The 26,897-nt window shown below is 37.8% G+C and overlaps 1 protein-coding gene across 1 annotated transcript in view; it reads left to right on the top strand.

Annotated features, from left to right (window-relative positions):
* Nucleotides 1-26,897, top strand: part of CNTN5 (contactin 5) — a 321,942-nt gene that overhangs the window by 208,917 nt on the left and 86,128 nt on the right. Inside the window, exons 8-9 of the mRNA XM_011982695.1 lie at nt 4,061-4,219; nt 19,078-19,227. Of these exons, the coding sequence (XP_011838085.1) occupies nt 4,061-4,219; nt 19,078-19,227 (309 nt within the window). The remainder of the gene's footprint in view (nt 1-4,060; nt 4,220-19,077; nt 19,228-26,897) is intronic.

A 26,897-nucleotide genomic window follows, 5' to 3' on the forward strand; every position in this document is an offset into this window, starting at 1 on the left:
CAGTGGCGCGATCTTGGCTCACTGCAAGCTCCGCCTCCCGGGTTTACGCCATTCTCCCGCCTCAGCCTCCGGAGTAGCTGGGACTACAGGCGCCCGCCGCCTCGCCCGGCTAGTTTTTTTTCGTATTTTTTTAGTAGAGACGGGGTTTCACCGTGTGAGCCAGGATGGTCTCGATCTCCTGACCTCATGATATGCCCGTCTCGGCCTCCCAAAGTGCTGGGATTACAGGCTTGAGCTACCGCGCCCGGCCCTCTTTGCAGTTTTTTTGAGGATCCTCTGTACTGTTCTCCATAGTGGCTGTACTGGTTTACATTCCCACCAACAGTGTATAAGACTCCCTTCTTCTCCACATTCTCACCAGCAATCGTTATTTTTGTCCTTTTGATGACAGCCATCCTAACTGGGGTGAGATGATACCTCACAGTGGTTTTGATTTGCATTTCCCTAATTATCAGTGATGCTGACCATTTCTTTCATATATCTGTTGGTCATTTGTGCGTCTTCTTTTGATAAATGTCTTTTCGGATATGACTGCTTTTTAATAGCATTGTTTGTCTATTTGCTGTTGAGATGTTTGAGTTCCTTGTATATTCTAGATATTAATCCCCTTTCATGTGAATAGTCTGCAAACATTTTCTTCCATTCTGCAAGTTGTCCTTTCATTCTGTTGATTATTTCATTTGCTGTGAGGAGCTTTTTAGTTTGGTATAATCCTATTAGTTTATTTTTGCTTTTGTTGCCTGTGCTTTCGAGATCTTATTCATAAAATCTTTTCCAAAACCCAAGGTCCTGAAGCACTTCCTCTACATTTTTTTCTAGTAGTTTTATTGTTTCTGGTCTTATAGTTAGCTCTTTGATCCATTTTAATTGATTTTTGTATGAGGTGAGAGGTGGGAAGTCTAGTTTGAGCCTTCTGCATGTGGACATCCAATTTTTCCAAAACCATTTAGTGAAGAGACTGTTCTTTCCCTAATGAGGGTCTGATCTGAAGGCCTCTTCACTGACATGTCTGGTGCCTGGGCTTGGATGGCTAGAATAGCTGGAATAGCTAGAGGCAATTTGGAGCTCTCTCTCCACAGACCTCTCTAAATGGCTAACTTGGACTTCTTCACAGAATGGCAATTTCCATGTAATTGGACTGACAACTGTCTTTTCCTATAACAAGCATTCCAGGAAACCTGTGGTAAAGATGCAAAGCTTATCCTCAACTCAAAATCCATACACAGTTATTTGTACCATTGTTTACTGGGTGAAACAGTCACAAGCCAGCCCAGATTTAAGGAGGTGAAAAAATTGACTCCATCTTTCAATGACAGAATGGATTGCATGTTCAGGAAGTAAAGGAAGTGATGGTGGCCACCTTATACACATACAGACTCAAAGTGATTAATGCTTTCTTCAAATGCCATCTCCATCTCTACCACATAAAGTGTGGCTTTCCCTAACACATACGTTTTCTCTTTCTGTCTTTTTTTCAGTTGAAGATACTTTCTAAATTAACAGTGAAAACAGTAAATGTCTGTGTACTCCTTGCTTCTTTCCACAAATTAGGATTTACAATCACATCCAAATTTAACTCTCAGCTGTGCTGTTCCATAGCAGTGACTTGAGCAAATAACTTCTCATTAGAATGAACTCTCTGATACCCAGTGCCTACCATAAAACTTAACATATAAGGTTATCGACTAAATAACTTTCTAAGTAATCTCTTTGAGATTCCGTTATTTCCTCTATGAAATGGGGATAACAATGCCCACCTCACAGTGACGAAGAAGTAAATGAACAATTTAATGTTTGCAAACACTTAGCGCCTTAATACAGTACAATACAGTGAGATTATCACAGCTATTAGTATTATTATAGTTAGTATTCTTCTCACTATTATATCATTATAATGTATTGTAGATGCTCCTCCACTTATCTGTCACCACAGTCTAAAAACTTGTTAGACACCTTCTTCAACACCTGGATCTCATTTATTTTCTTTACCCTATCCTTAGTCACTATTTTAATGGCTTCAACATTGATACTGGGTGATGCAATACACATATTTTTTCATAAATCCTACACCTTATCAACCCTGTAATAATATGCTCAAGTTTGCTTTAGATAAACAAAAACCAACTTCTTACTCAAAAACCATCCTACCTCTAAATTCACAAATCTGTCAGTTTTCTCTTGCAACACTATTCTTACTCTTATATTTTCCTCCCATAACAATCCAGTCTCCTGGACTCCCTTCTTTTATTCTAGTCTGTCAGCCCCATTCTGGCTTCATCTGACTTGACTCCACGGTTACTCACAGCATTGTCATATTTGATGATAAAAAATATCAGAATTACAAACTCCCAAGCCTGAATGGATGCTACTGACTACTTTCCTGGTCTTGGTCCTGACTTTCCTATCTTTACTGAATTGGTCAGTTTCACTTCAAAATGATACCGTCTAACCAAACTTGAACTCTAGTACTATTCTAGAATCTTTGTATTTTCTCTTCATTGCATCCTTCCACTTTTATCATGTGCTATTCCAAAACTTTCCTGTTATCCTCCAGCCCCCAATCTAATTTCCCCCAATCACCCTAACTTTTGTAGACAGTCTTATATTCTTAAGTTTAAAAAAATGAGTACCTTCCAAAATGAGCTCTCTCAACTTTTCCCCTTACCATCTCGAAAACTTTAGTTATTTTGCTGTTTCTTCCTTCATTTAACTTAGAGGAAAAAATTGTCATTTCTTCTCAAGATTGCTCTCTAGACCTTTGCCCACAATCCCAACTTTTGGTCACCTTCCTGATAGAATAGTCTCGATCTTCTATATCTTTAGTATCTTGCATCTGCTGGTGGTTCTTCTCAGCCTTGATTTTAAAAAAAAAAACAAACAAACAAAAAAACATTTCATTCCTTATTTTCTAAAAATGTAATTTGCCCCAGTGAGGCTTTTAAACTCTTTCTCCATCTTACTGAACCTGTATTGTTGATATTCTGTATTCAAAAGTCTTCACCAACTCCTCCATCTGTTCAGCATGCAACCATTTCTTGGCGTTTGGCTCATATCTCTTAATCAACAAATCCACATAGCACTTGCTACATAAAGACCAACTCAGAAAATACTTAAAATACTTAAGTTTTTGACATTCAAAATAAAGCATTATTGTAACTTTAATTGTCCATACAATGGACTGAAAGAACTGGCATTGCTTTGTAGCCACTAAAATATAAATAGCTGTGCATTTTTAAAATACTATTCAAAATCACCACTAGAAATAAAAATATAATGGCACATTTCTCCTCAAATCTGATTATAATTGGCTCTTAAAGATGAAGTCCGTATGCACACAGATTAGTCAATACTATTCTATACCATTCTTTCATAATCAAAAGGGAATTAATCCTCTTTTACTCACGACTTCCCCACTCCAACCAAGAAAAAAAGGAAGCTAATCACAGATCACAGTCTCCTTTGAACTCCCTACAGAACTTTATATATGCCTCATGTCTGGCATATGTCCTTACCTTGTCTATACTATCATTATTTCAGAACCTTTTGTATCTCCCTTGTTAGAATCTAAGCTATGTGTACTTGATAGTACACATCAGAGGGCTTGTATATGGTATGTTCTCTGAACATGAACATTAGCTCTATCCACTTGTAGTATTTTAGTAAGTATGAGATTTTCTTTGTCCCTGATAGCATTGCCTGTGATTTTCTGTTGCTGCCTCTGTAAACTGTGATTGATTTCAGCAGCTGCATTTGATATTGGCATTCACATCTTTGTATTTGTTTCTCATTATTTTTTTTCTTTTTCTATAAAATAAAATGCTAATTGGTAACTGCCTCTGGGCACAAAGTATCAGAAAGAAATCAAATCTACAATTAAGTTTCCCCCAGAAATCCTAGACTCCAACTTGCATCCATGATTTTTGTTGTCAATTTTCATTACTAAATTCATATTTCATTAAGATGATTACATAGTTTGATGGGCTACATATTGGAAATATAATTTCTCATGGCTCCTGATAATACTCTGTGCTTAACTTTATCCATTGCCTTTGACCTATAGGTCCCCCAGGCCCACCTGGGATAGTAATTGTTGAGGAAATCACCGAAAGTACAGCCACACTATCCTGGAGCCCAGCAGCTGACAACCACAGCCCAATCTCCTCCTACAACCTTCAAGCTCGCAGCCCATTTTCGCTGGGCTGGCAAACAGTAAAGACAGGTAAGAGGCACTAATGCAACATCAGATATAACCAGAGTAGTCTTCTATCTCATAAGCCGTATTTGGCTAAGTTCTTACTAGGGTCTTCTTTGTATTCTGAAATCTCTTTATTATTTATTACAATATTGACAACTCTTTGCTACTTTTTATGAACCTGAGAAGAGCAAGGTACTTTGCTTTCCTCTTTTCAGTTCCCAAAGAGGGACCATATCATGTTGGCTTATTTGTTTGTTGAAATAACCTTAAATTCACATAGAAGTTGCAAAAATAGGACAGAGTTCCTGTGGATCCATTCCCCAGCTTCCTGCCATGATAAAAGTCTTACATAACCATAGTACAATTACCAAATCAGGAGATGATGTTGGTGAATTGATGTTAACTAAGTTTCAGACCTTATTAGGATCTCACTAGTTTTGATATGCAATTGTTTTAGTGTATACTTATACGAGATTCTATGAAATTTTATTATGCAGACTCAAGTAACCACCGAGACAATCTGGATATAGATCAATTTCATTAGCTCAGTTCCTTGTGCTACTCCTTTCTAGTCATACATCTGTTTTATTTATAAAAAGAAAATCTAGTGGCTGGCAAGATGGGTGAATAGGAACAGCTCTGGTCTGCAGCTCCCAATGAGATTAATGCAGAAAGTGGGTGATTTCTGCATTTCCAACTGAGGTACCAAGCTCATCTCACTGAGACTGATTAGACAGTGGGTGCAGCCCATGGAGGGCAAGCTGAAGCAGAGTGGGGCATTGCCTCACCCAGAAAGCATAAGGGATCAGAGAACTCCCTCCCTTAGCCAAGGGAAGCCATGAGGGACTGTGCCATGAGGAACAGTGCACACCAGCCCAGATACTACACTTTACCCAGAGTCTTCACAACCCACAGACTAGGAGATTCCCTCAGGGGTCTATAGCACCAGGGCCCTGGGTTTCAAGCAGAAAACTGGGCAGCCATTTGGGCAGACACCGAGCTAGTTGCAGGAGTGTGTTTTCATACCCCAGTGGCTCCTGGAACACTAGTGAGACAGAACCATTCACTCTCCTAGAAAGGGGCTGAAGCCAGAGAGCCAAGTGGTCTAGCTCGGCAGATCCCACCCCCACGGAGCCCAGCAAGCTATAAGATCCACTGGCTTGAAATTCTTAACAATCTGAAGTTGGCCTGGGATGCTTGAGCTTGGTCAGGAGAGGGGTGTCCACCATTACTGAGGATAGAGTCATGTGCCTCCTGACTGGGACACAACTCCCAGTAGGGTGTTGTGACTGACACCTCATAAAGGAGAGCTCTGGCTGGCATCTGGCGGTGCCCCTCTGGGACTAAGCTTCCAGAGGAAGAAATAGGCATCAATCTTTGCTGTCCTGCACCCTCTGCTGGTGATGCCCAGGCAAACTAGGTCTGGAGTGGACCTCCAGCAAACTCCAGCAGACCTGCAGCAGAGGGACCTGACTGTTAGAAGGAAAACCAACAAACAGAAAGAAATAGCATCAACATTAACAAAAAGGATGTCCACACAGAAACCCCATCTGAAGGTCCAAAGACCAAAGATAGATAAATCCACAAAGATGAGGAAAAAACAGCACAAAAAGGCTGAAAATTCCAAAAACCAGCACACTTCTTTTCCTCCAAAGGATCACAACTCCTCGCCAACACGGGAACAAAACTGGATGGAGAATGAATATCACGAATTAACAGAAGTAGACATCAGAAGGTGGGTAATAACAAACTCCTCCAAGCTAAAGGAGCATGTTCTAATGCAATGCAAGGAAGCTAAGGACCTTGAAAAAAGGTTAGATGAATTACTAACTAAAATAACCAGTTTAGAGAAGAACATAAATGACCTGATGAAACTGAAAAACACAGCACGAGGACTTTGTGAAGCATAAACAAGTATCAATAGCCAAATCGATCAAGCCGAAGAAAGGATATCAAAAATTGAAGATCAACTTAATGAAATAAAGCATGTAGACAAGATTAGAGAAAAAAGAATGAAAAGGAACGAACAAAGCCTCCAACAAATATAGGACTATGTGAAAAGACCAAACATACGTTTGATTGGTGTACCTGAAAGTGACAGGGAGAAGGGAACCAAGTTGTAAAACACTCTTCAGGATATTATCTAGGAGAACTTCCCCAACCTAGCAAGACAGGCCAACATTCAAATTCAGGAAATAGAGAGAATACCACAAAGATACTCCTCGAGAAGAGAAAGCCCAAGACACATAATCATCAGATTCACTAAGGTTGAAATGAAGGAAAAAATGCTATGGGCAGCCAGAGAGAAAGGTCGAGTTACCCAGAAAGAGAATCCTATCAGTCTAACAAGGGATCTCTCTGCAGAAACCCTACAAGCCAGAAGACAGCGGGGACCAATATTCAACATTCTTAAAGAAAAGAATTTTAAACCCAGTATTTCCTATCCAGCCAAACTAAGCTTTATAAGAGGAGAAATAAAATCCTTTACAGATAAGCAAATGCTGGGAGATGTTGTCCCCACCAGGCCTGCCTTACAAGAGATCCTGAAGGAAGCACTCAATATGGAAAGGAAAAACAGATACAGCCACTGCAAAAACATACCAAATTGTAAAGACCACCGACACTATGAAGAAACTGAATCAACTAACAGGCAAAATAGCCAGCTAACATCATAATGACAGGATCAAATTCACACATAACAATATTAACCTTAAATATAAATGGGCTAAATGCCCCAATTAAAAGACACAGACTGACAAGTTGGATAAAGAGTCAAGACCCATCAGTGTGCTATATTCAGGAGACCCATCTCACGTGCAAAGACACACATAGGCTCAAAATAAAGGGACAGAGAACGATTTACCAACCAAATGAAAAGCAAAAAAAGCAGAGGTTGCAATTCTAGTCTCTGATAAAACAGACTTTAAACCAACAAAGATCAAAAAAGACAAAGAAGGGCATTATATAATGGTAAAGGGATCAATGCAAAAAGAAGAGCTAACTATCCTAAATATATATGCACCCAATACAGGAGCACCCAGATTCATAAAGCAAGTTCTTAGAGACCTACAAAGAGACTTAGACTCCCACACAATAATAGTGGGAGACTTTAACACCCCACTATCAATATTAGACAGAGGAACAAGACAGAAAATTAACAAGGATATTCAGGACTTGAACTCAGCTCTGGACCAAGCAGACCTAATAAGCATCTACAGAACTCTCCACCCCAAATCAACAAATATGCATTTTTCTCAGCATCACATCGCACTTATTCTAAAATTGATCACATAATTGGAAGTAAAACACTCCTCAGCAAATGCAAAATAATGGAAGTAATAACAAACAGTCTCTCACACCATAGTGCAATCAAACTAGAACTCAGGATTAAGAAACTCATTCAAAATCACACAACTACATGGAAACTGAACAACTTGCTCCTGAATGACTACTGAGTAAATAATGAAATTAAGGCAGAAATAAATAAGTTCTTTGAAATCAATGAGAACAAAGAGACAACATACCAGAATCTCTGGGACACAGCTAAAGCATTGTTTAGAAGGAAATTTATAGCACTAAATGCCCACAGGGGAAAGGGGAAAATATCTAAAATCGACACCCTAAAATCACAATTAAAAGAACTAGAGAAGCAAGAGCAAACAAATTCAAAAGCTAGCAGAAGACAAGAAATAACTAAAACCACAGTAGAAATGAAGGGGATAGAGAAACAAAAACCCCTTCAAAAAATCAATGAATCCAGGAGCTGGTGTTTTGAAAAGATTAACCAAATAGATAGACCACTAGCCAAATTACTAAAGAAGAAAAGAGAGAAGAATCAAATAGACACAGTAAAAAATGATAAAGAGGATATCTCCACTGATCTCACAGAAATACAAACTACCATCAGAGAATACTGTAAACACCTCTGTGCAAATAAACTAGAAAATCTAGAAGAAATGGATAAACTCCAAAACTATACCCTCTTAAGAATAAACCAAGAAGAATTTGAATCCCTGAATAGACCAGTAACAAGTTCTGAAATTGAGGAAGTAATTAATAGCCTACCAACCAAAAAAGTCCAGGACCAGAAAGATTCATAGCCTATTTCTCCCAGAGGTACAAAGAGGAGCTGGTACCATTCTTTCTGAAACTATTCCAAACATTAGAGAAAGAGGGACTCCTCCCTAACTCATTTTACAAGGTTAATATCATCCTGATACCAAAACCTGGCAGAGGCACAACAAAAAAAGAAAATTTCAGGCCAGTATCCCTGATGAATATCAATGGAAGAATCCTCAATAAAGTACTGGTAAATCGAATACAGCAGCACATCAAAAAGCTTATCCAAAATGATCAACTCAGCTTCATCCCTGTTATTCAAGGCTGGTTCAACATATGCAAATCAATAAACATAATCCATCGCATAAACAGAATCAATGACAAAAACCAAATGATTACCTCAATAGATGCACAAAAAGACTTTAATAAAATTCAACAACCTTTCATGGTAAAAACTCTCAATAAAATAGGTACTGATGGAACATATCTCAAAATAGGAAGAGTTATTTAGGATAAACACTCAGCTAATATCATACTAAATGGGCAAAAAATGGAAGCATTCCCTTTGAAAACCGGCACAAGACAAGGATGCCCTCTCTCATCATTCCTAGTCAACATAGTATCGAAAGTTTTGGCCAGGGCAATCAGGCAAGAGAAAGAAATAAAAGGTATTCAAATAGGAAGAGAGGAAGTAAAATTGTCCCTTGTTTGCACATGACATGATTGTATATTTAGAAAACCCCACTGTCTCAGCCCAAAACCTCCTTAAGCTGATAAGCAACTTCAGAAAAGTCTCAGGACACAAAATCAATTTGCAAAAATTACAAGCATTCGTATATACCAATAATAGACAAACAGAGGGCCAAATCATGAGTGAACTCCCATTCACAATTGCCACAAATAGAATAAAATACCTAGGAATACAACTTACAAGGGATGTGAAGGACCTCTTCAAAGAGAACTACAAACTACTGCTCCAGGAAATAACAGAGTACACAAACAAATGGAAAAACACTCCATGCTCTTGGATAGGAGGAATCAGTATCATGAAAATGGCCATACTGCCCAAAGTAATTAATAGATTCAATGCTGTCCCCATCAAGCTACCATTGACTTTCTTCACAGAATTATAAAAAACTACTTTAAATTTCATATGGAACCAAAAAAGAGCCTGCATAGCCAAGACAATCCTAAGCAAAAAGAACGAACCTGGAAGCATCACACTACCTGACCTGAAACTCTACTATTAGGCTACAGTAACCAAAACAGCATGGTACTGGTAATAAAACAGATATATAGACCAATGGAGCAGAACAGAGGTCTCAGAAATAACACCACACATCTACAACCATCTGATCTTTGACAAACCTGACAAAACAAGAAATAGGGAAAGGATTCCGTATTTAATAAATAGTGCTGGGAAAACTGGCTAGCCATATGTAGAAAGCTGAAACTGGATCCCTTCCTTACACCTTAGACAAAAATTAATTCAAGATGGATTAAAGACTTAAATGTAAGACCTAAAACCATAAAAACCCTAGAAGAAAACCCAGGCAATACCATTCAGGACATAGGCATGGGCAAAAACTTCATTGCCAAAAGCAATGGCAACAAAAGTCAAAATTGACTAATGGGATCTAATTAAACTAAAGATCTTCTGCACAGTGAAAGAAACTTTCATCATAGTGAATAGCCAACCTACAGAATGGGAGAAAATTTTTGCAATCTATCCATCTGACAAAGGGCTAGTATCCAGCATCTACAAAGAACTTAAACAAATTGACAAAAAACGAACCAAAACAAAAAAACAAAAACAAAAAAAAAAACAACCCCATCAAAAAGTGGGCAAAGGATGTGAACAGATACTTCTCCAAAAGAAGACATTTATGCAGCCAACAATCGTATGAAAAAAAAGCTCATCATAACTGGTCATTAGGGAAATGTAAATCAAAACCACAATGAGATACCATCTCACACCAGTTAGAATGGTGATCATTAAAAAGTCAGGAAACAACAGATGCTGGAGAGGATGTGGAGAAATAGGAATGCTTTTACACTGTTGGTGGGAGTTTACACTCACACCACAATTAGTTCAATTAGTTCAACCATTGTGGAAGACAGTGTGGCAATTCCTCAAGGATACAGAATCAGAAATATCATTTAACCCAGCAATCCCATTACTAGGTATATATCCAGAGGATTATAAATCATTGTACTATAAAAACACATACACACGTATGTTTACTGCAGCACTATTCACAATAGCAAAGACTTGGAACCAACCCAAATGGCCATCAGTGATAGCCTGGATAAAGAAAATGTGGCACATACATGCCATGGAATACTATGAAGCCATAAAAAAGAATGAGTTAATGTCCTTTGCAGGGACATGGATGAAGCTGGAAACCATCATTCTCAGCAAACTAACACAGGAACAGAAAACCAAACACCGCTTGCTCTCACTCATAAGTGGGAGTTGATGAAGGAGAACACATTGACACAGGGAAGGGAATGTCACACACTGGGGCCTGCCAGGGGGTGGGGGCTTAGGGGAGAGATAGCATTAGGAGAAATACCTAATGTAGATGACAGGTTGATGAGTGGAGCTAACCACCATGGCATGTGTATACCTATGTAACAAACCTGCCCGTTCTGCGAATGTATCCCAGAACTTAAAATATAATAAAAAAAGAAAATCTAATATAAAATTACACTGCACATCGTTTTAATGCCTGCTTCCAAGATGTTTGCATTATAGTTGCATTATTTTAAAAATTTTTTCATCTCTAATCATTTTCATTTTACAATTTCCCATATCTCTCCAAATGTGGCTGACCAGCAGGGATATGTAAAATCACACTTACTTGATAGTTATTAGACACTTATTAAACATATTGGTATTTGAAAATTGTACAGTAAGGCTACAGAAGAGAATCTTCAGAAGCAATTGTCCATACTAACACCTGTGTTTTTGTTTTAAAGTCTAATGACCTCTATTGACCTATTTAGAAATTAAATATAGAAATCAGTAAAATATTTGAGTGCAGTAACCTTAAAACTCAACCAGAATATTATGAGGGTAAAATGGTTCATTTTATTGTATAGGTAAATGAAATTTGAGTTTTTGTATGAAACATCGTAATATCAGAAAGAGAAAATTTGTTTACCTATATGCAGAATTTAATTCACAATTTATTTGATATTTAGGCTCCTGCATTAAGTTAGACCTCAGTTTGATCATTATAGTGTCTATAAACATATTTATTATGCACATATATTTATTTAGTATTATAGATAATTGCTCATATCAGCTTCATTCCTGAATCCATTATAACCCTGTGATACCTTTAAGACCCCAAAATTGGGGAATCTCTAGGTATGGTAGTTAATTCAGGAAGGACACATTGAAACCACATGAGCAGATTTACTCAGAAATTCTTATAACCTTCAACCCTGTGCTTCAATCTTATTCTGAGTGTGACAGCATAAATCTTTGGCTCTGCAGCCAGGAAATGACCTCAACTTCAGATCTGGTGTTGTGCACTCACCTAACCCATCCTCTTGCCTCCAGCCATGCTCCCTATCTGCTCTTGCCACACTACCCATGCAACTTACTTTTGGAGAAGTTTTCCTTGTGGATACATTGCAATACATGTGTGTTTTATTACTCATCCTATGCCCATAGCAATCCAGTACATATCTTCTACCTGCTACATCCATGCTTTGCTAGTTACACATATGTTCTGATTCTCGCCTATGGTTTTCTCAGTTCACCTGTTTTTACTTGTTTATATATACATATGTTTATATATATATACACACACACACATATGTGTGTGTGTATATAAAAACATACATATTCATGTGTCTGTGGAGGATTTAGGCATTTGAATTAAATGTCATTTTTGTGTTTGTTTTAGAAGTCCCTATTGTAAAGTTGCATCTTTCTAATATTATTTGAATGCTAGAAATATTTTTAATTTTTTATTTTACTTTAAGTTCTAGGATACATGTGCAGAATGTGCAGGTTTGTTACATTGGTATATGTGTGCCATGGTGGTTTGCTGTGCCTATCAGCCTGTCATGTAGGTTTTAAGCCCCACATGCATTAGCTGTTTGTCCTGATGCTCTCCCCTCCCCTCATTCCCTGACAGGTCCCAGTGTGTGTTGTTTCCCTCCCTGTGTCCATGTGTCCTTATTTTTCAGCTCCCACTTATGAGTGAGAACATGTGGTGTTTGGTTTTCTATTCCTGTGTTAGTTTGTTGAGGATGATGACTTCCAGTTTCATCCATGCCCTGGCAAAGAACATGAACTCATTCCTTTTTCATGACTACATAATACTCCATGGTGTATATGTGTCACATTTCCTTTACCCAGTCTATTATTTATGGGCATTTGGGTTGGTTCCATGTCTCTACTAATGTAAATAGTGCTGCAATAAACATATGTGTGCATGTATCTTTATAGTAGAATGATTTGTATTCCACTGGGTATATACCCAGTAATGGATTGCTGGGTCAAATGGTATTTCTGTTTCTAGATCCTTGAGGAATCACCATACTATCTTCCCCAAGGGTCAAGCTAATTTACATTCCCACCAACAGTGTAAAAGTATTCCTGTTTCTCCACAGCTTCACCAACATCTGTTTTTTCTTGACTATTTAGTAACCGCCATTCTGATTGGCATGAGATGGTATCTCATTGTAGTTTTGATTTGCATTTCTCTAATGATCAGTGATGGGTTGAGCTTCTTTTATATATGTTTGTTGGTCACACAAATGTCTTTTTTTGAGAAGTGTCTGTTCATATCCTTTGCCCACTTTTTGATGGTGATATTTTTCAGAGTTCTTTTTTAATTCAATTCAGCAAGAACAACACTTCTAAAAACCCTCCAATTGTGCTGTACTTATAAAAAAGTTTTCCTTCAGAAAAAGATCTCTGCAAGTGATCAATTGTATTTGCCCTTCATGGTGCTAGGGCTCTCACTAGATGTGTCCTCTTCTAACTCATTTCTCCAAAACACACCATTAATTGCACCTATTGGCAGAGGCATGCTGTCCTCAGGGAAAGCCTGATGAAGAGCTGTCCATAAGATTTACATGCTCCAAAATAGGTCTTTTAGATGCTTCCTGGTTTTAGTACCATGCTCATTCTCATTGTTTCTTTCACGCCTATGATGGGGAAATAAGTCTCTCTGGAACCACACCAGCTCCACTGGTCATGAGCCTTTTGGTTTCACAGTTGCTCCCTCATTCTAAATTAATTTCAGTCAAAATAAACTCTAATTTAACAATATCCATTAGAAAAAAAAATGAATCTGGAGTTTAACCTTGCTGATACAATTAATGCAATTGATAATCTACTATTTGAAAAGCATTTAAAATGTAGCAAAATGAGCATAAAAAATAATGAGTTTCTCATTTGTGGAAAATGAAGTCAGAGGTTCCACATGAACCCTCTAGCTGAGCACATCTTGGAATTAACGTATGAATACCGCCTCCTGCAAATGAGACTAAAATGTAAATAAGAATAATGTATTTATTTTGAAAAAAGTATGCAAACAGCCATAACAAATAGATCATTTCACTTGCAGACCTGTTTTCCACTCAAGCAAATGGCTTTTGATTTAGAAACCTGACTTTCTTTTTTATACTACTGAGAAGCATTAGCTGACGTAATTTTTGATTATGTCTACCTAGGAATATCAAATTGCCTATAATCACAGAATTCATTGGTTTTTGTTTACTTAACTCAGATATGCTTCTTAAATATTCTTGTATCAGTGGATATGTCTTCTACTGCGGGTATTTTTGCACAGACTGATTGGTTCCATTTTTCAAGTGAACAGATTTATTTGGTATTTTATTAATTAAATTGGTGGCTGAGTTTGGGTGGCACATACTTGTGATCTCAGCACTTTGAGACATCCTGAGGTGGGAGGATCACTTAGGGCCAGGAGATTGAGACCAGTCTGGACAACAGAATAAGATCTTGTCTCAAAATAAATAGTCTTGGATGTGATTCTTTTGCTTGGAAAGGCATTTCAACAAGATGCTTCCCCTAAGTCAATATAAGGTCTTCCACTGTCTTTAGTTGCTGTCATGTTCTCTCTGATGCACAATGTTTTCTTTGAAACCAACTTGTCCCTAAAGTTCCGGAAATAATATATTTATAAAAAGATGCTGCAAGACTTTTAAAATACTTATTTTGGTATAAATCCTCCATTATTCTTCATCTCCACAATATTGCATTTCAAATCAAAATCCTAATTGTATAAAAAAGAAAGTTTTTACTTTCTTTCATATTGCATTTTGTTTCACCAAAAATAATAATACCTTCAATTAATACTTATAATTATTTTATATCTCTTACAACAAGTAACAAGGAATTTAGAATTTCCAAATCTTTTTTTTTTTTTCACTTTAAAGAGAGGAATAAAGGGTGGTGGAAAGGATATGGGCTTGGAAAGGGAGTCTTTAAAGTCTATAGTTATGACTAAGAGGATATAAATATGCATAGCTTTCGAAGGAAGACTATTTTTATATGTATATTAAAGCTTATACTAATTACATCAAGATTCAAGCAGAATTAATTAATATTGCCAATTCTGTTCACACCAGGCAATTTGAACTCTCATTCATTTAATAAAAATTTACCAAGCACCTTTTAGGAAGTGTTCTAGGCACATGCGGCATATCAGGTGTTCTAGGTACATGAACAACACCAAATAAATAAATCCTTGCCCTTGTGAAGATTGTATTCTTATAGGTGAAGACAAACAATAAACAGAGAACATAATAAGCAAGTAAATTATATAATATCTTAGAAGTTGATGAGTACTATGGGGGGAAAAATAAATTATATGCAGTAAGAGGAATCAGAAGTACTATGATCAGGGTCAGTGTATTAGTCAACTCAGGCTGCTATAACAAAATTCCATGGACTGAGTGGATTAAACAACAGAAATTTACTTTATTACAGTTCTAGAGGTTTGGAGTTCCAACATCAAGTTGCTTTCTCACTGTATTCTCACATGGATGACACACACACACACACACAAAGTGAGAGAGAGCTCTCGTGTCTCATCCTATAAGGACACTAAGATCACAGCCCCACTCTTACCACATCATTTAACCTTAATTATTTCCTTAGAAGCTCTATCACCAAATAACAGCCACATTAGGGGTTAGGACTTTAATATATGAATTTTGAGAGGACACATTTAGTCCATTGCAGGAAGCTTGCACTTTGAAATAAAGTGGTTGGGGTATGCCTTACTGAGAAGGTATATTTGTGTACATTTTATAGGAGGTATGGGGGAGGCAGCCCAGGTATAAGGAGCAACTAGAGAAAAAGTATTAGGAGCATGATACACAAGAGCATTAGAAGATCAGTGAGGCAGGAGCAGAATGAGTTTTAGGGAGAAAGGTAGATGAGTTTTGAGAGATATTGGCAAGACCAGATCATACATTACTTGGGTTTTCACCCTTTGAGAAATGAGACATTGGAGGATTGGTCTTCTAAGTCTTAAGTTTTAATATAGTCATTCAAGCTATGTTAAAAATAGACTTACGGGAAGGATAAGTGAAGAGTGACTAAACTATTTAGGAAGCTATTATTATGGTGGAGAGATGATGGTGCTTCAATGTGACAGAAGCTTGGTGGTGACACAGGTCAATGATGCTTTTATGACAGAGGTCATAAAAGTGGTCAGAATTTGAAACTATTTGGAAGCTAAAACCCACAGCATTTGCAACAAACTGGATGTAAACAGTATGAGAGAAAAAGAATTCAAGGAAAACTACAAGATTTTTGACCTAACCAACTTAAGGATGGAGTTATCATTAGGTGACACGGAGAAGCCTGAGAAACCTTCATAATTGGAACAGATTGGGTAGCAATAAGATAAAGAATTCAATTTGAGACATATTAAGTTTGATATATCTGTTAGACATCCAAATGAGATTTCAGGTAGGCATCTGGGTATATAAGTCTGGTGTTTAAGTGAGAGGTTTAGCATAAAGTTATAAATTAGAAAATTATTGTCATATAATATTTTAAAATATGAGACCCTATGTCACCTCCAAGAAAGTAAGTATAAAATAAAGAAGAAACAGTATTAAAATAATGCCCTGGAGCATTGTAACGTAAGAAGTTGTGGAGAAGACAGCCATCCAAAGGAGGCAGAATAAAAGCAATCATTGAGGTAAAAGGAAAACCAAAATAATGTCATGCCGTGGAAAAAAAAGAAATAAAGCCTATTGAAGAAAAAGGCCTAATGAGCTGTGTCAGATGCTACCAAGATGTCAAGTTAAATGAAGACTGAGAATTGATCATTAGTTCTAGCTATATGGAGGTCACTGGTAACCTTGACAATAGCAGTTTTGATGTGATGGTAGGCCATCAGCATCAAAGTCTGACAAGAATGAGTTCCAGAGACAATAAAAAAATTAATATAGACAACTCTTCAAAGAAATTTTTCTGCCAAGATAAGTGGAGATATCAACATAGTTTGAAGTCACAGATGCCATAATTTTCTAATGGATTGGAGTGGGACAGGGGAGAAAGAAAGGAGTCCAGGATGGCCTGAAGATTTGGGATACGACATCTATAAGAAAGCAATTGTCATTCCCTGGATAAGAATACTGCAGAAATTGATTCAAATAGTAATGTCTATTAATAATATGCCATTGAACATATGCGTCTGAAATGTAGAGAAGAGGTTCATTAAAAATATTAGAGTTATCAGCATAGAGGGTATCTAAAACCCTGAGGCTGGATAAATCACCATGGAGTAAGAAAATGGAAAATCGTAGAGCCAAGTTGCCTCAGGAAGACAAAAAGAAATCAGCAGTGGAGACTGAGAAGGCATAATCAGGTGGGAGAGAACCAGAAGTTAAGTTTCGAAAAGTATTTCAAAGGATGATCAACTGTGTCAAAGGATGATGATAGTTCAAGTAAGATGAGTAACAGAGATCTGGCCTTAAGGTTTCAGTAACAGAGACCATTCATTGGAAATCTTGACAGAAGGCAATATGATGGAAAACTGGAGGTAAGAGTCTGACTGGCATGGGTTCAAGAGAGAATGGAAGAAAAATAATTGCAGACAGTAAGTAATAGCACAGACAACTCTCAAAAGAATCAGAGAAAGTGAGTGAAGGCCGGAAGGAGAGGAAATGTTGAGACCTTAGTTTTGTTTTTCAGAGAAAAACATCCGCATGCTTGTATGCTGATGGGAAACATCCATTAGAGATGTGGGAGAGAGAGGAAAAAAGGGCTGGTTCTTTTTCTCCATGATATCTTAAGAGGTCCACCCCTTAATAAGGGTAAAATTTCTTAGTTTCTATTGGAGTAAAAAGTTGTAGATATGCCCAGAGAGGAGATTAAGTATACAGGGGATTTTGCTAATGACAGATGATAAATTCCAAGTGTCACAGTGGAAGAACTTCAAGAATGAGGAAGAGATATGAGCTGGGCAGAAGAGAAAAGTGGCAGAATTCTCTGGAGATTAGAATAAAAGGGATGAGCATGGTCCAGATGTCTGGAGTTACATGAGATGACTTACATAAATATAAGTAAATTAAACAGTGATGTTAAGTCCTGGTGCTCCCAATGCAAGTATTAGTGATACAGTGTAGGCTCTGGGCTACAGAAGGCTGAGCATTATCTGGAAATCTCTTCTTCTCTTTTGTATGTTTGTCAAGCATAGCTTGACATTTCGCCAAGCTGTGTTCTGACAGTGGCCTTTCCCTCACCCACCTCTTAGACTCCAAGCGTACTGCTCAGTTGCCAGTGCAGCAAGAGGGGACAGACTGTTTTTGTTTTCCCACGTCTTCCTGTCACTGCTTTAAGAAAACACAGCAGCTCTGCAGTGCTGTGAGATTTGTCCAGCAGCTCACGCTGCCTATGCTCTGAGCATTCACCTTTCACAGAGCTACTTATTTGGTAACATTCTTTTGGTACCTTTCAGAAGAGATTTTCATGGAAAATTCAAGGCGATTTCATTCCACCTTGCTGTGGTAAAATAGAATTGAGTCCTCAAATCAAGATCCCAAACTCCCATCCCAGCTCTACTGCCATGCCTACAAAGAAATCCAAGACTGATATAAATTCAGAGGATCTTTGCATGCTGCAAGGGAGATTCTCCACATACTGCCTTTTCACTCCTGTAACAAATGTTTAGAAACATTTCCTAGACAGCAGAGATGAGTGAACAAGAAAAGCAGTCCAAAACGAAGCATGTATGCCATGTATAAACACTTCACCAATGGTAACTGTACTGACAAACAATGTTATGCCCTGACAAAAATTTAAATGTAGTACAAAAGTCACTCTAAGAAGAATTCAGTGTTTCTACTCAGATATCACAAACTGTGTTTTTTAAATTAAACAGATATACTGTTAATTTGCTGCTTGGAATTACCAAGTGACTAAACATGTTTGCCAGAACTGGGAGAGCAAACTGCTCAAGAAATTTCCTAGAAATGGAAAGAAAACTGTTTAAATTATAGTTCTAATTGGCCCCTTATCTGGGGCTGAGGGATTGATGAAATAATTATTAGTGTACATAATGGCAAGTTTTGTGTAAAGATAAAATGAAAGAGTTTTAATTAACTCCAACAAACTTTGACATATGCAAGTGCTTACTCCCTGAAGATTGATTTTCATTTTACTAATGACACTGGAGGTGACACCATGACCACGTGTTGTGAGGAAATATGCTTTAGCTTGCTGATTCTGTCAGTAGCATTAATATTCTTGATTGCCATTTGTAGCATTTTTCCAGTCCTCCTAATGACATGAAATTTCCTTCTTTCTATAGTCCCAGAAATCATAACAGGGGACATGGAGTCAGCCATGGCTGTGGACCTAAATCCCTGGGTGGAATATGAATTTCGAGTGGTGGCCACCAACCCTATTGGGACAGGAGATCCAAGCACCCCATCTCGAATGATCCGCACAAATGAAGCAGGTAAACATTTGGAATAGTCAGATTGGATTTGGTATGCTTCTAATCGTCTTGAAAGTGAGGTGAATTCACCATGATTGCTCCACTGCTTGCCTTAGCATAATTTGTCCTGATTCATTGACCTAAACATCATAAAATTATTTTCTTTAATTATTTCATTTTATTTGTTCTCAGAACTTTTTCTCCTTGTTTCCACAAATACAACCATCTAAATGCTTAAATTTTCTCCCAATCCTTGCACTGATCTTCAGGTTACCATGAAACTGAAGTAGTTCATTTATTCTTCTAATAATATACTCATTCAATATAGCATACCCTTAAGATTCAGAATAAATCTGCTCACCTTCTTTTTCTCCAGTGATACTTTACTTGAATTACAGTGTACTTCCTTAGAACTCTTTTATGTTACCCTTCACCACCAAACCCATATAAATTACACTTCGCAAAAAGTAAACATAGTCCTTCCTTGACCTACTGCCTTCTTGAAGTTTATATGTAAAATAAATACCAGTCTGCTCCTTGACTTTAAAAACATTACATTATTCTCATCTTTTAGAAAAAGCACATCTGATAAAATGTTTCTAATGACGGAGGAATTCACAGCTCTATTTGAATTTTAAGATATCTTGCCTATCACATGGAAGGAGCAGAAAAAATAAAGAAATAAGGAATACAGAAATTTTCTGAGTAGGTTTTTTATGACGTTGGACAAAGTCTTATTGAGGTCTATCTTTTATGTCCCCCTAGTATTGTATATTAAGAAAGTGTCTGGTTACACATTTACTTAGGGGAACACAAACATTAATAGTGTTGATAAGAACAATATGAAAACAATAGGAAGAGGAGGATCAGGGATAGGTACAGGGAGGAAAAAATAACAAATGCTAATGTTTTATGCTCAGTGATAATACATGAGTCTCAAATAAAAGTACACTGAAAATGAAGATTTGTCATATAGGTTCACTGCCCTACATTGAAACCTAGAACAGTGTTTGGTACTGGTACTCAATATGTCATATTTGTAAAGGGAACAATTTTTTCCTTTATAGCCCCCTATGCACACCAGTACATAGGTCAGATACGCATGTACATACAAGACGAAGAATTAACTGTGTCCATTGTGTATTATAGTTATAGAACTGAACCAAAAGTATGACTTTTGACCTCTAACAAATTGAACAAAGCTCATAATCATTAAAATAAACTATCAAAACAGTTGACTTTTTCTCTAAAACATACTGTAGCTCTCTAGGAAGGAAGGAGAATGGAGGGAAAGTAGCTCTCTAGGAGGAAGGGAGGGAGGGAAAAAAAAGAAAACAAATCCCAAGATGGCCCACTAGACTCAGATAAATGGAACAGCTCCTACTGAGGGACCCAGAGGACTGGCGTGCTCCTAACAGATCTTCACAGGGAAGGCACTGAGAGTGGACAGAGGGAAGACACAGAGACTGGGCTGATTGGGGGAGAAAGTTGGGAACCCTATGCGGGGCTACAGCACACCCGGACTTATTTCTAGCCCCCAACAGCTCTAGGGGAATTGGTGAGTTGAACTGGCAAGGAGCAACCCACTCTTGCTACAGGCCTCTGGAACCCTAGCAGAAGGAGACCCCCTAGACCACCACGGACTCTGGACTTGGCAGGGAGAGCTGCATAGAGAAGTGGTAGGAGCTGCAAGCCAGCTGATGTGGAGCACAGAGGGTTTGGTGCAAGAGCATCTGTAGTGGAGCATGGGACGACCATCCCCCTAGGTCCGACTTGCTCCATAGGAGACTTTAGCCCTAGGGGAACTTTCTGTCTGTCCTGAACTCTGTAAGGCAATTTTGCCCATCAGATGGGGCCAGTCCGCCCTGAGCAACACCTTAGTCTGCTGGCCTCTCCGAGGGCCTCAGTATGGCCACACCTGCATGCACAGCACCCTCGGGAGCCTTGGGAGGCCTCATCATAGCTTCTGCTCTGGCGGACCCTGACTGCAAGGCAGAGAGCTCAAGCGGGGCGGCTCCTATGGCCACTCACCAGCCCGCACAGCCTTTCCCCACACTGCAGCCGCAGCGTCCCCCACATTCCTCCATGGGGCAACTCCCACATGAGTTTGCTGGGCGTGTCTGCTTAGGGGTAGGGGTAGGGATTTGGATTTGCTTTCCTTGCCCTGACAGCACCTGGTAGTGCAGTCTGCTACCCCTTCCCCTGCCAACGGCCATTGCAGACAGAGTTTTGGTAGGTTCAGAGCCAGCAAGCCCCACCCCAACAAGTACCCCACCCTTACGTTCAGAATGTGCAGAGAACAGCAGATCCTCCCCCACCCTGAGTGACCCTTCCGGCTTGCACAGCAGAGAAGACACCCAGACCTGCACATGTCAGTGCCCCGCCCCCAGCCAACACCGCCTCCAGTGCAAGGAGGCACACGGTTATCATCAGGCACCCCACCACCACCACCACCCTCACCCCAGGCCCACCCCCACTACATTGCCTCCGCCACTGTGGTGAATGCCCCCAGGGAGACAGGCACCCAGGAACCCGCTAGCACTCATAGAAAGATTCAGTATCGTGAAAATGAACATGCTACCCAAAGCAATGTATAGAGTTCATGGTATTTCTATTAAACTACCATTGACATTCTTCACTGAACTACCAAAACTGTTTTAAAATTCATATGAACCAAAAAAGAGTCCAAATAGTGAAGGCAATTCTAAGCAAAAAAAAGAAAGCCAGAGGCAACATATTACCCAACTTCAAACTGTACTACAGGGCTACAGTAACGAAAACAGCGTGGTACTGGTACTAAAACAGACATAGATGAGTGGAACAGACTAGAGAGTGCAGAAATATGGACTAACTCCTACAACCATGTGATCTTCGACAAACCTGACAAAAACAAGCACTGGGGAAAGGATTCCCTATTCAATAAATCATGCTGAGATAACTGGCTAGCCATATGCAGAAGATTGAAACTTGACCACTTCCTCTCACCATATACAAAAATTAACTCAAGATGGATTAAAGACTTAAATGTAAGGTACAAAACTATCAAAATCCAAGAAAAAAAACCTAGGTAATACCATTCTGGTCATAGGAACGGGCAAAGATTTCATGATGAAGATGACAAAAGCAATTACAACAAAAACAAAAATTGACAAATGGGATCTAATTAAACTTAAGAGCTTCTGCACAGCAAAAGAAACTGTCAACAGAGTAAACAGACAACCCACAGAATATGAGAAAATGTTTGCAAACTCTGTATCTGATAAAGGCCTAATATCCAGCATCTACAAGGAACTTAAAGAAATTTACAAGAAAAAACAAACAGCCCCATTAGAAAGTGCACAAAAGACACGAGTAGACACTTTTCAAAAGAAGACATACATGTGGCCAACAATCATATGAGAAAAAGCTCAATATCACTGATCATCAGAGAGATGCAAAATGCAATGATATTAAAACCACAAATAAGATACCATCTCATGCCAATCACAGTGGCTATTACTAAAAAGTCAAAATATAACATGCTGGCAAGGTTGCAGAGAAAAAGGAACACTTATACGCTGTTGGTGGGAGTATAAATTAGGTCAACCATTGTGGAAGAAAGTGTGACAACTCCTCAAAGACCTAAAAACAGAAATAACATTTGACCCGATACTCCCATTACTGGGTATATGCTCAAAGGCTTAAATACCTGGGTGATGAAATTACCTGTACAACAAACCCCCATGTCATAAGTTTACCTGTGTAACAAACCTGCACATGTACCCCTGAACTTAAAAGTTTAATTTAACAAAAAATTCCACATGATCAAATTATCACATTAAAATTAAATAACAATACAAAAGATGTTCAGCTTTTTCCATATAAAAATTAAACAACCAAAAAAAAAGATAAAATGGCTTAAATATGTTGGAAAAGATTCATCCACAGAAAATCCAACTTCTCCGCTTTTGTGATTTGCCTGTTATAAGTTGTTTTTTCTGCTGCCTTTTCAATAGCATGAATTCTAAATTAAACATTAATTGCCTGGTTGGATTTTCATGCATCCATAAAACCAGCCATGCTTTCATTGTGTACAGGTGTTCATTAATTAAAAGCATAACAGGTTAGTTGTTCTTCATTTTACGTACTCACTGTGCAGATACTGAAATGACTGCCAATAGTAGTACTTATGCTCACATATTTTCTAAAAAGCGCTGCCTTACTTTGCATATTGTTAATTGTGTTTAAACAAAGGCAAAGATTGCTGCCTAATTCAGAGGCTCTCTATAAATATTCATTTCAAAAATAAATAATCCATTTGGGATGAATAATCCTTTTCAACTTTTTATGGTATAAATCTCCTCGTGCTATAAAAAGCATTTTAGCAAAATCACTTTTACATTTCAAGCTAAAGTGTATTCAGATTCTACATTTTAAAAGAATGTCTATTTCTGCAGCTACCTCAATCATGTACTGCCTGTCTCTATTTTATCATGAGTTCTATATACATGACATACTGTAGTCCATTAAAATCTTATGGAAGAGAAGTACTATGAAAAATGCACGAAGTACTCTCCTTTGAAAGTGAGTTGAGGAAGATTTGTATGGCGTACTTTATGCTTCTTGTACTGTGGTACCACATACATAGGGCTAGAGCTACTAATGGTGTTGAACCAAGTGTTGAATTATGTGCCTGTTTTGTCAGGCAGCACAGATTTAAAGAGACACCAATATCTTGAGACATCCTCTCAAATGATACACTCTGCCTCTATTAAGTATATATCTAGTATTTTAAAAGATAATGCTGTTCTAAAGGGCCAACTAAACTTTGAAAATAGAGCTGCTTGGGAGAGAAAAGGTCTCACATTAGGGATGTTGAATTGTAAGTGGTATGCCTCTTTAAGGTTCACTTATTTAATAGAATATTCTAAATTCCAAAGCAGTGTAGCAAATCATTTCTGCCATAGAATTGCTTCTTTTCTGCATACCAAAAAACAGAATTTTTCTTTACAATTTTTATAAAGAGTATATTTTGAATTGTCCAGTCATTGAGAAACACTCGATCAGGCATGGTGGCTTATGCCTGTAATCTTAGCACTTTGGGATGCTGAAGCATAGGAATCATCTGAGTCCAGGAATTCAAGACCAGCCCGGCCAACATGGCAAAAACCATCTCTGCTAAAAATACAAATATCAGCCAGGCATGGTGGCACAGGCCTGTAATTTTAGCTATTCAGATGACTGAGGCATGAGAACCCGGGAGGCAGAGGTTGCACTGAGCAGACATTGTACCACTGCACTCCAGCCTGGGTGACAGAGTGAGACTCTCTCTCAAAAAATAAATAAATAGGAAAGAAACACTCTTGACAGTCAGCAAAGATGAGATAATTGGTTCAGTCCAATTTCTTAGTATTAGGATGTCAAAATAATAATACAAATATATATTTTTACTTTTATGCACACATTTAATTTTTAACTTATGTGGGTACACAGTAGGTGTATATATTTTGGGGTTACATGAGATATTTTGATACAGGCATACAATGCTTAGTAATTATATCAGGATAAATAGGGTATTCATCCCCTCAAGCATCTATCCCTTGTGTTTCACACAATCCAATAATACACTTTTAGTCAATTTAAAATGTACAATTAAATTATTTTTACTACAGTCACCCTGTTATGCTAGCAAATACTAGGTCTTATTTATTCTAAGTATTTTTTTTATATCCATTAACCATCTTCCCTTCCCCCGAACACCCAACTACCAACTACACTTCCCAGCCTCTGGTAACCATCTTTCTACTCTCTGTTTACATGAGTTCGATTGTTTTAATTTTTAGCTCATACCAATGAGTGAGAACATGTGATGTTTGTCTTTCTGTGCCTGGCTTATTTCACTTAACATGATGACCTCCAGATCCATCCATGTTGTTGCAAATGACAGAATTTCATTCTTTTGTAGAGCTCAATAATACTACATGTGTACAAGTACCACATTTTCTGTATCCATTCATCTGCTGATGGACATTTAAGTTGCTTCCAGATCTCAGCTATGGTGAATATTACTATAATAAACATGGGAGTGCAGACAGCACTTCAATAAACTAACTTCCTTTCTTTTGGGTATATACCTAGGAGTGGGATTGCTAGACCGTATGGTAGCTCTATTTTTAGTTTTTTTAAGGAACCTCCAAACTGTTCTCCATAGTGTTGTACTAATTTATGTCCCCACCAACAGTGTATGAGGGCTCCCTTTTCTCTACATCCTCACTAGCATTTGTTATTGCCTGTCTTTTGGATATAAGCCAAGTAAACTGGGGTGAGATGATATCTTATTGAAGTTTTGATTTGCATTCCCCTGATGATCAATGATGTTGAGCACATTTTCATACGCCTATTTGCCATTTATATGTCTTCTTTTGAGAAATAGCTATTCAAATCTTTTGCCCATTTTTTAAATTGGATTTTTAGATTTTTTCCTATGTAGTTGTTTGACCTCTTTATATATTCTATTTATTAATCCTTTGGCAGATTGTTTGCAAATATTTTCTCCCATTCTGTGGGTTGTCTCTTCCCTTTGTTTACTGTTTTCTTTGCTGTGCAGCAGCTTTTTAAATTATCCCATTTGTCTATTTCTGCTTTAGTTTCCTGTGCTTGTACTATATTGCTCAAGAAGTCTTTCCCTACTCCATTGTCTTCGAGAGTTTTCCCAATGTTTTCCTGTAGTAGCTTCATATTTTGAGGTCTTCGATTTAAATCTTTCATACATTTTGATTTTTTATATGGCAAGAGACAGGATCTAGTTTCATTTTTCTGCATATAGATATCCAGTGTTCCCAGAACTATTTAATGAAGAAACTGTCCTTTCCTTGATGTATGTTCTGAGAACTTTTATGGAAAATAAGTTCACTGTAGATGTATGGATTTATGTTGGGGTCCTCTATTATATTCCATTGGTCCATGTGTCTGTTTTTATGCCAGTGCCATGCTGTTTTGATCACTGTAGCTCTCAAGTATAATTTGAAGTCTGGTAATGCGATTCCACCAGTTTTGTTCTTTTTGCTTAGGATAGTTTTGGCTATTCTAGCTCTTTTGTCATCTGATATAAACTTAAGCATTGGTTTTTCTATTTCTGTAAAGAATATCATTGTTATTTTGATAGGGATTACATTAAATCTCTAGATTGCTTTGGATAGTATGGACATTTTAGCAATATTGTTTCTTATAATTCATGAACATGGAATATCTATTATTTTGTGTCATTTTCAATTTATTGCACCAGTGTTTTATAGTTTTTGTTATAGAGATCTTTCACTTACTTGGTTAATTCCCAGGTGTTGTATTTTATTTGTAGCTATTGTAAATAAGATTAGTTTCTTGATTTCTTTTTCAGATTGTTCACAGTTTGCATATAAAAATGCTACTAATTTTTGTATGTTGATTTTGTATCCTGAAAATTTACTGAATTTGATCATCAGTTCTAATTGTTTTTGGATGGGGTCTTTAGATTTTCCCAAACATATGATTATATCATCTGCAAACAAGAAAAAGTTGATGTCTTCCTTTCTAATTTGGATGCCTTTTATTTCTTTCTCTTGTCTGATTGCTCTAGCTAGGACTTCCAGTACTATGCTGAAAAACAGTGGTGAAAGTGGGCATCTTTGTCATGTTCCAGATCTAAGAGGAAAAGCTTTCAGTCTTTCCCCATT

The sequence above is a fragment of the Mandrillus leucophaeus genome, unplaced genomic scaffold, assembly GCF_000951045.1.
Source record: "Mandrillus leucophaeus isolate KB7577 unplaced genomic scaffold, Mleu.le_1.0 Scaffold1059, whole genome shotgun sequence".
Lineage (NCBI taxonomy): Eukaryota > Metazoa > Chordata > Mammalia > Primates > Cercopithecidae > Mandrillus > Mandrillus leucophaeus.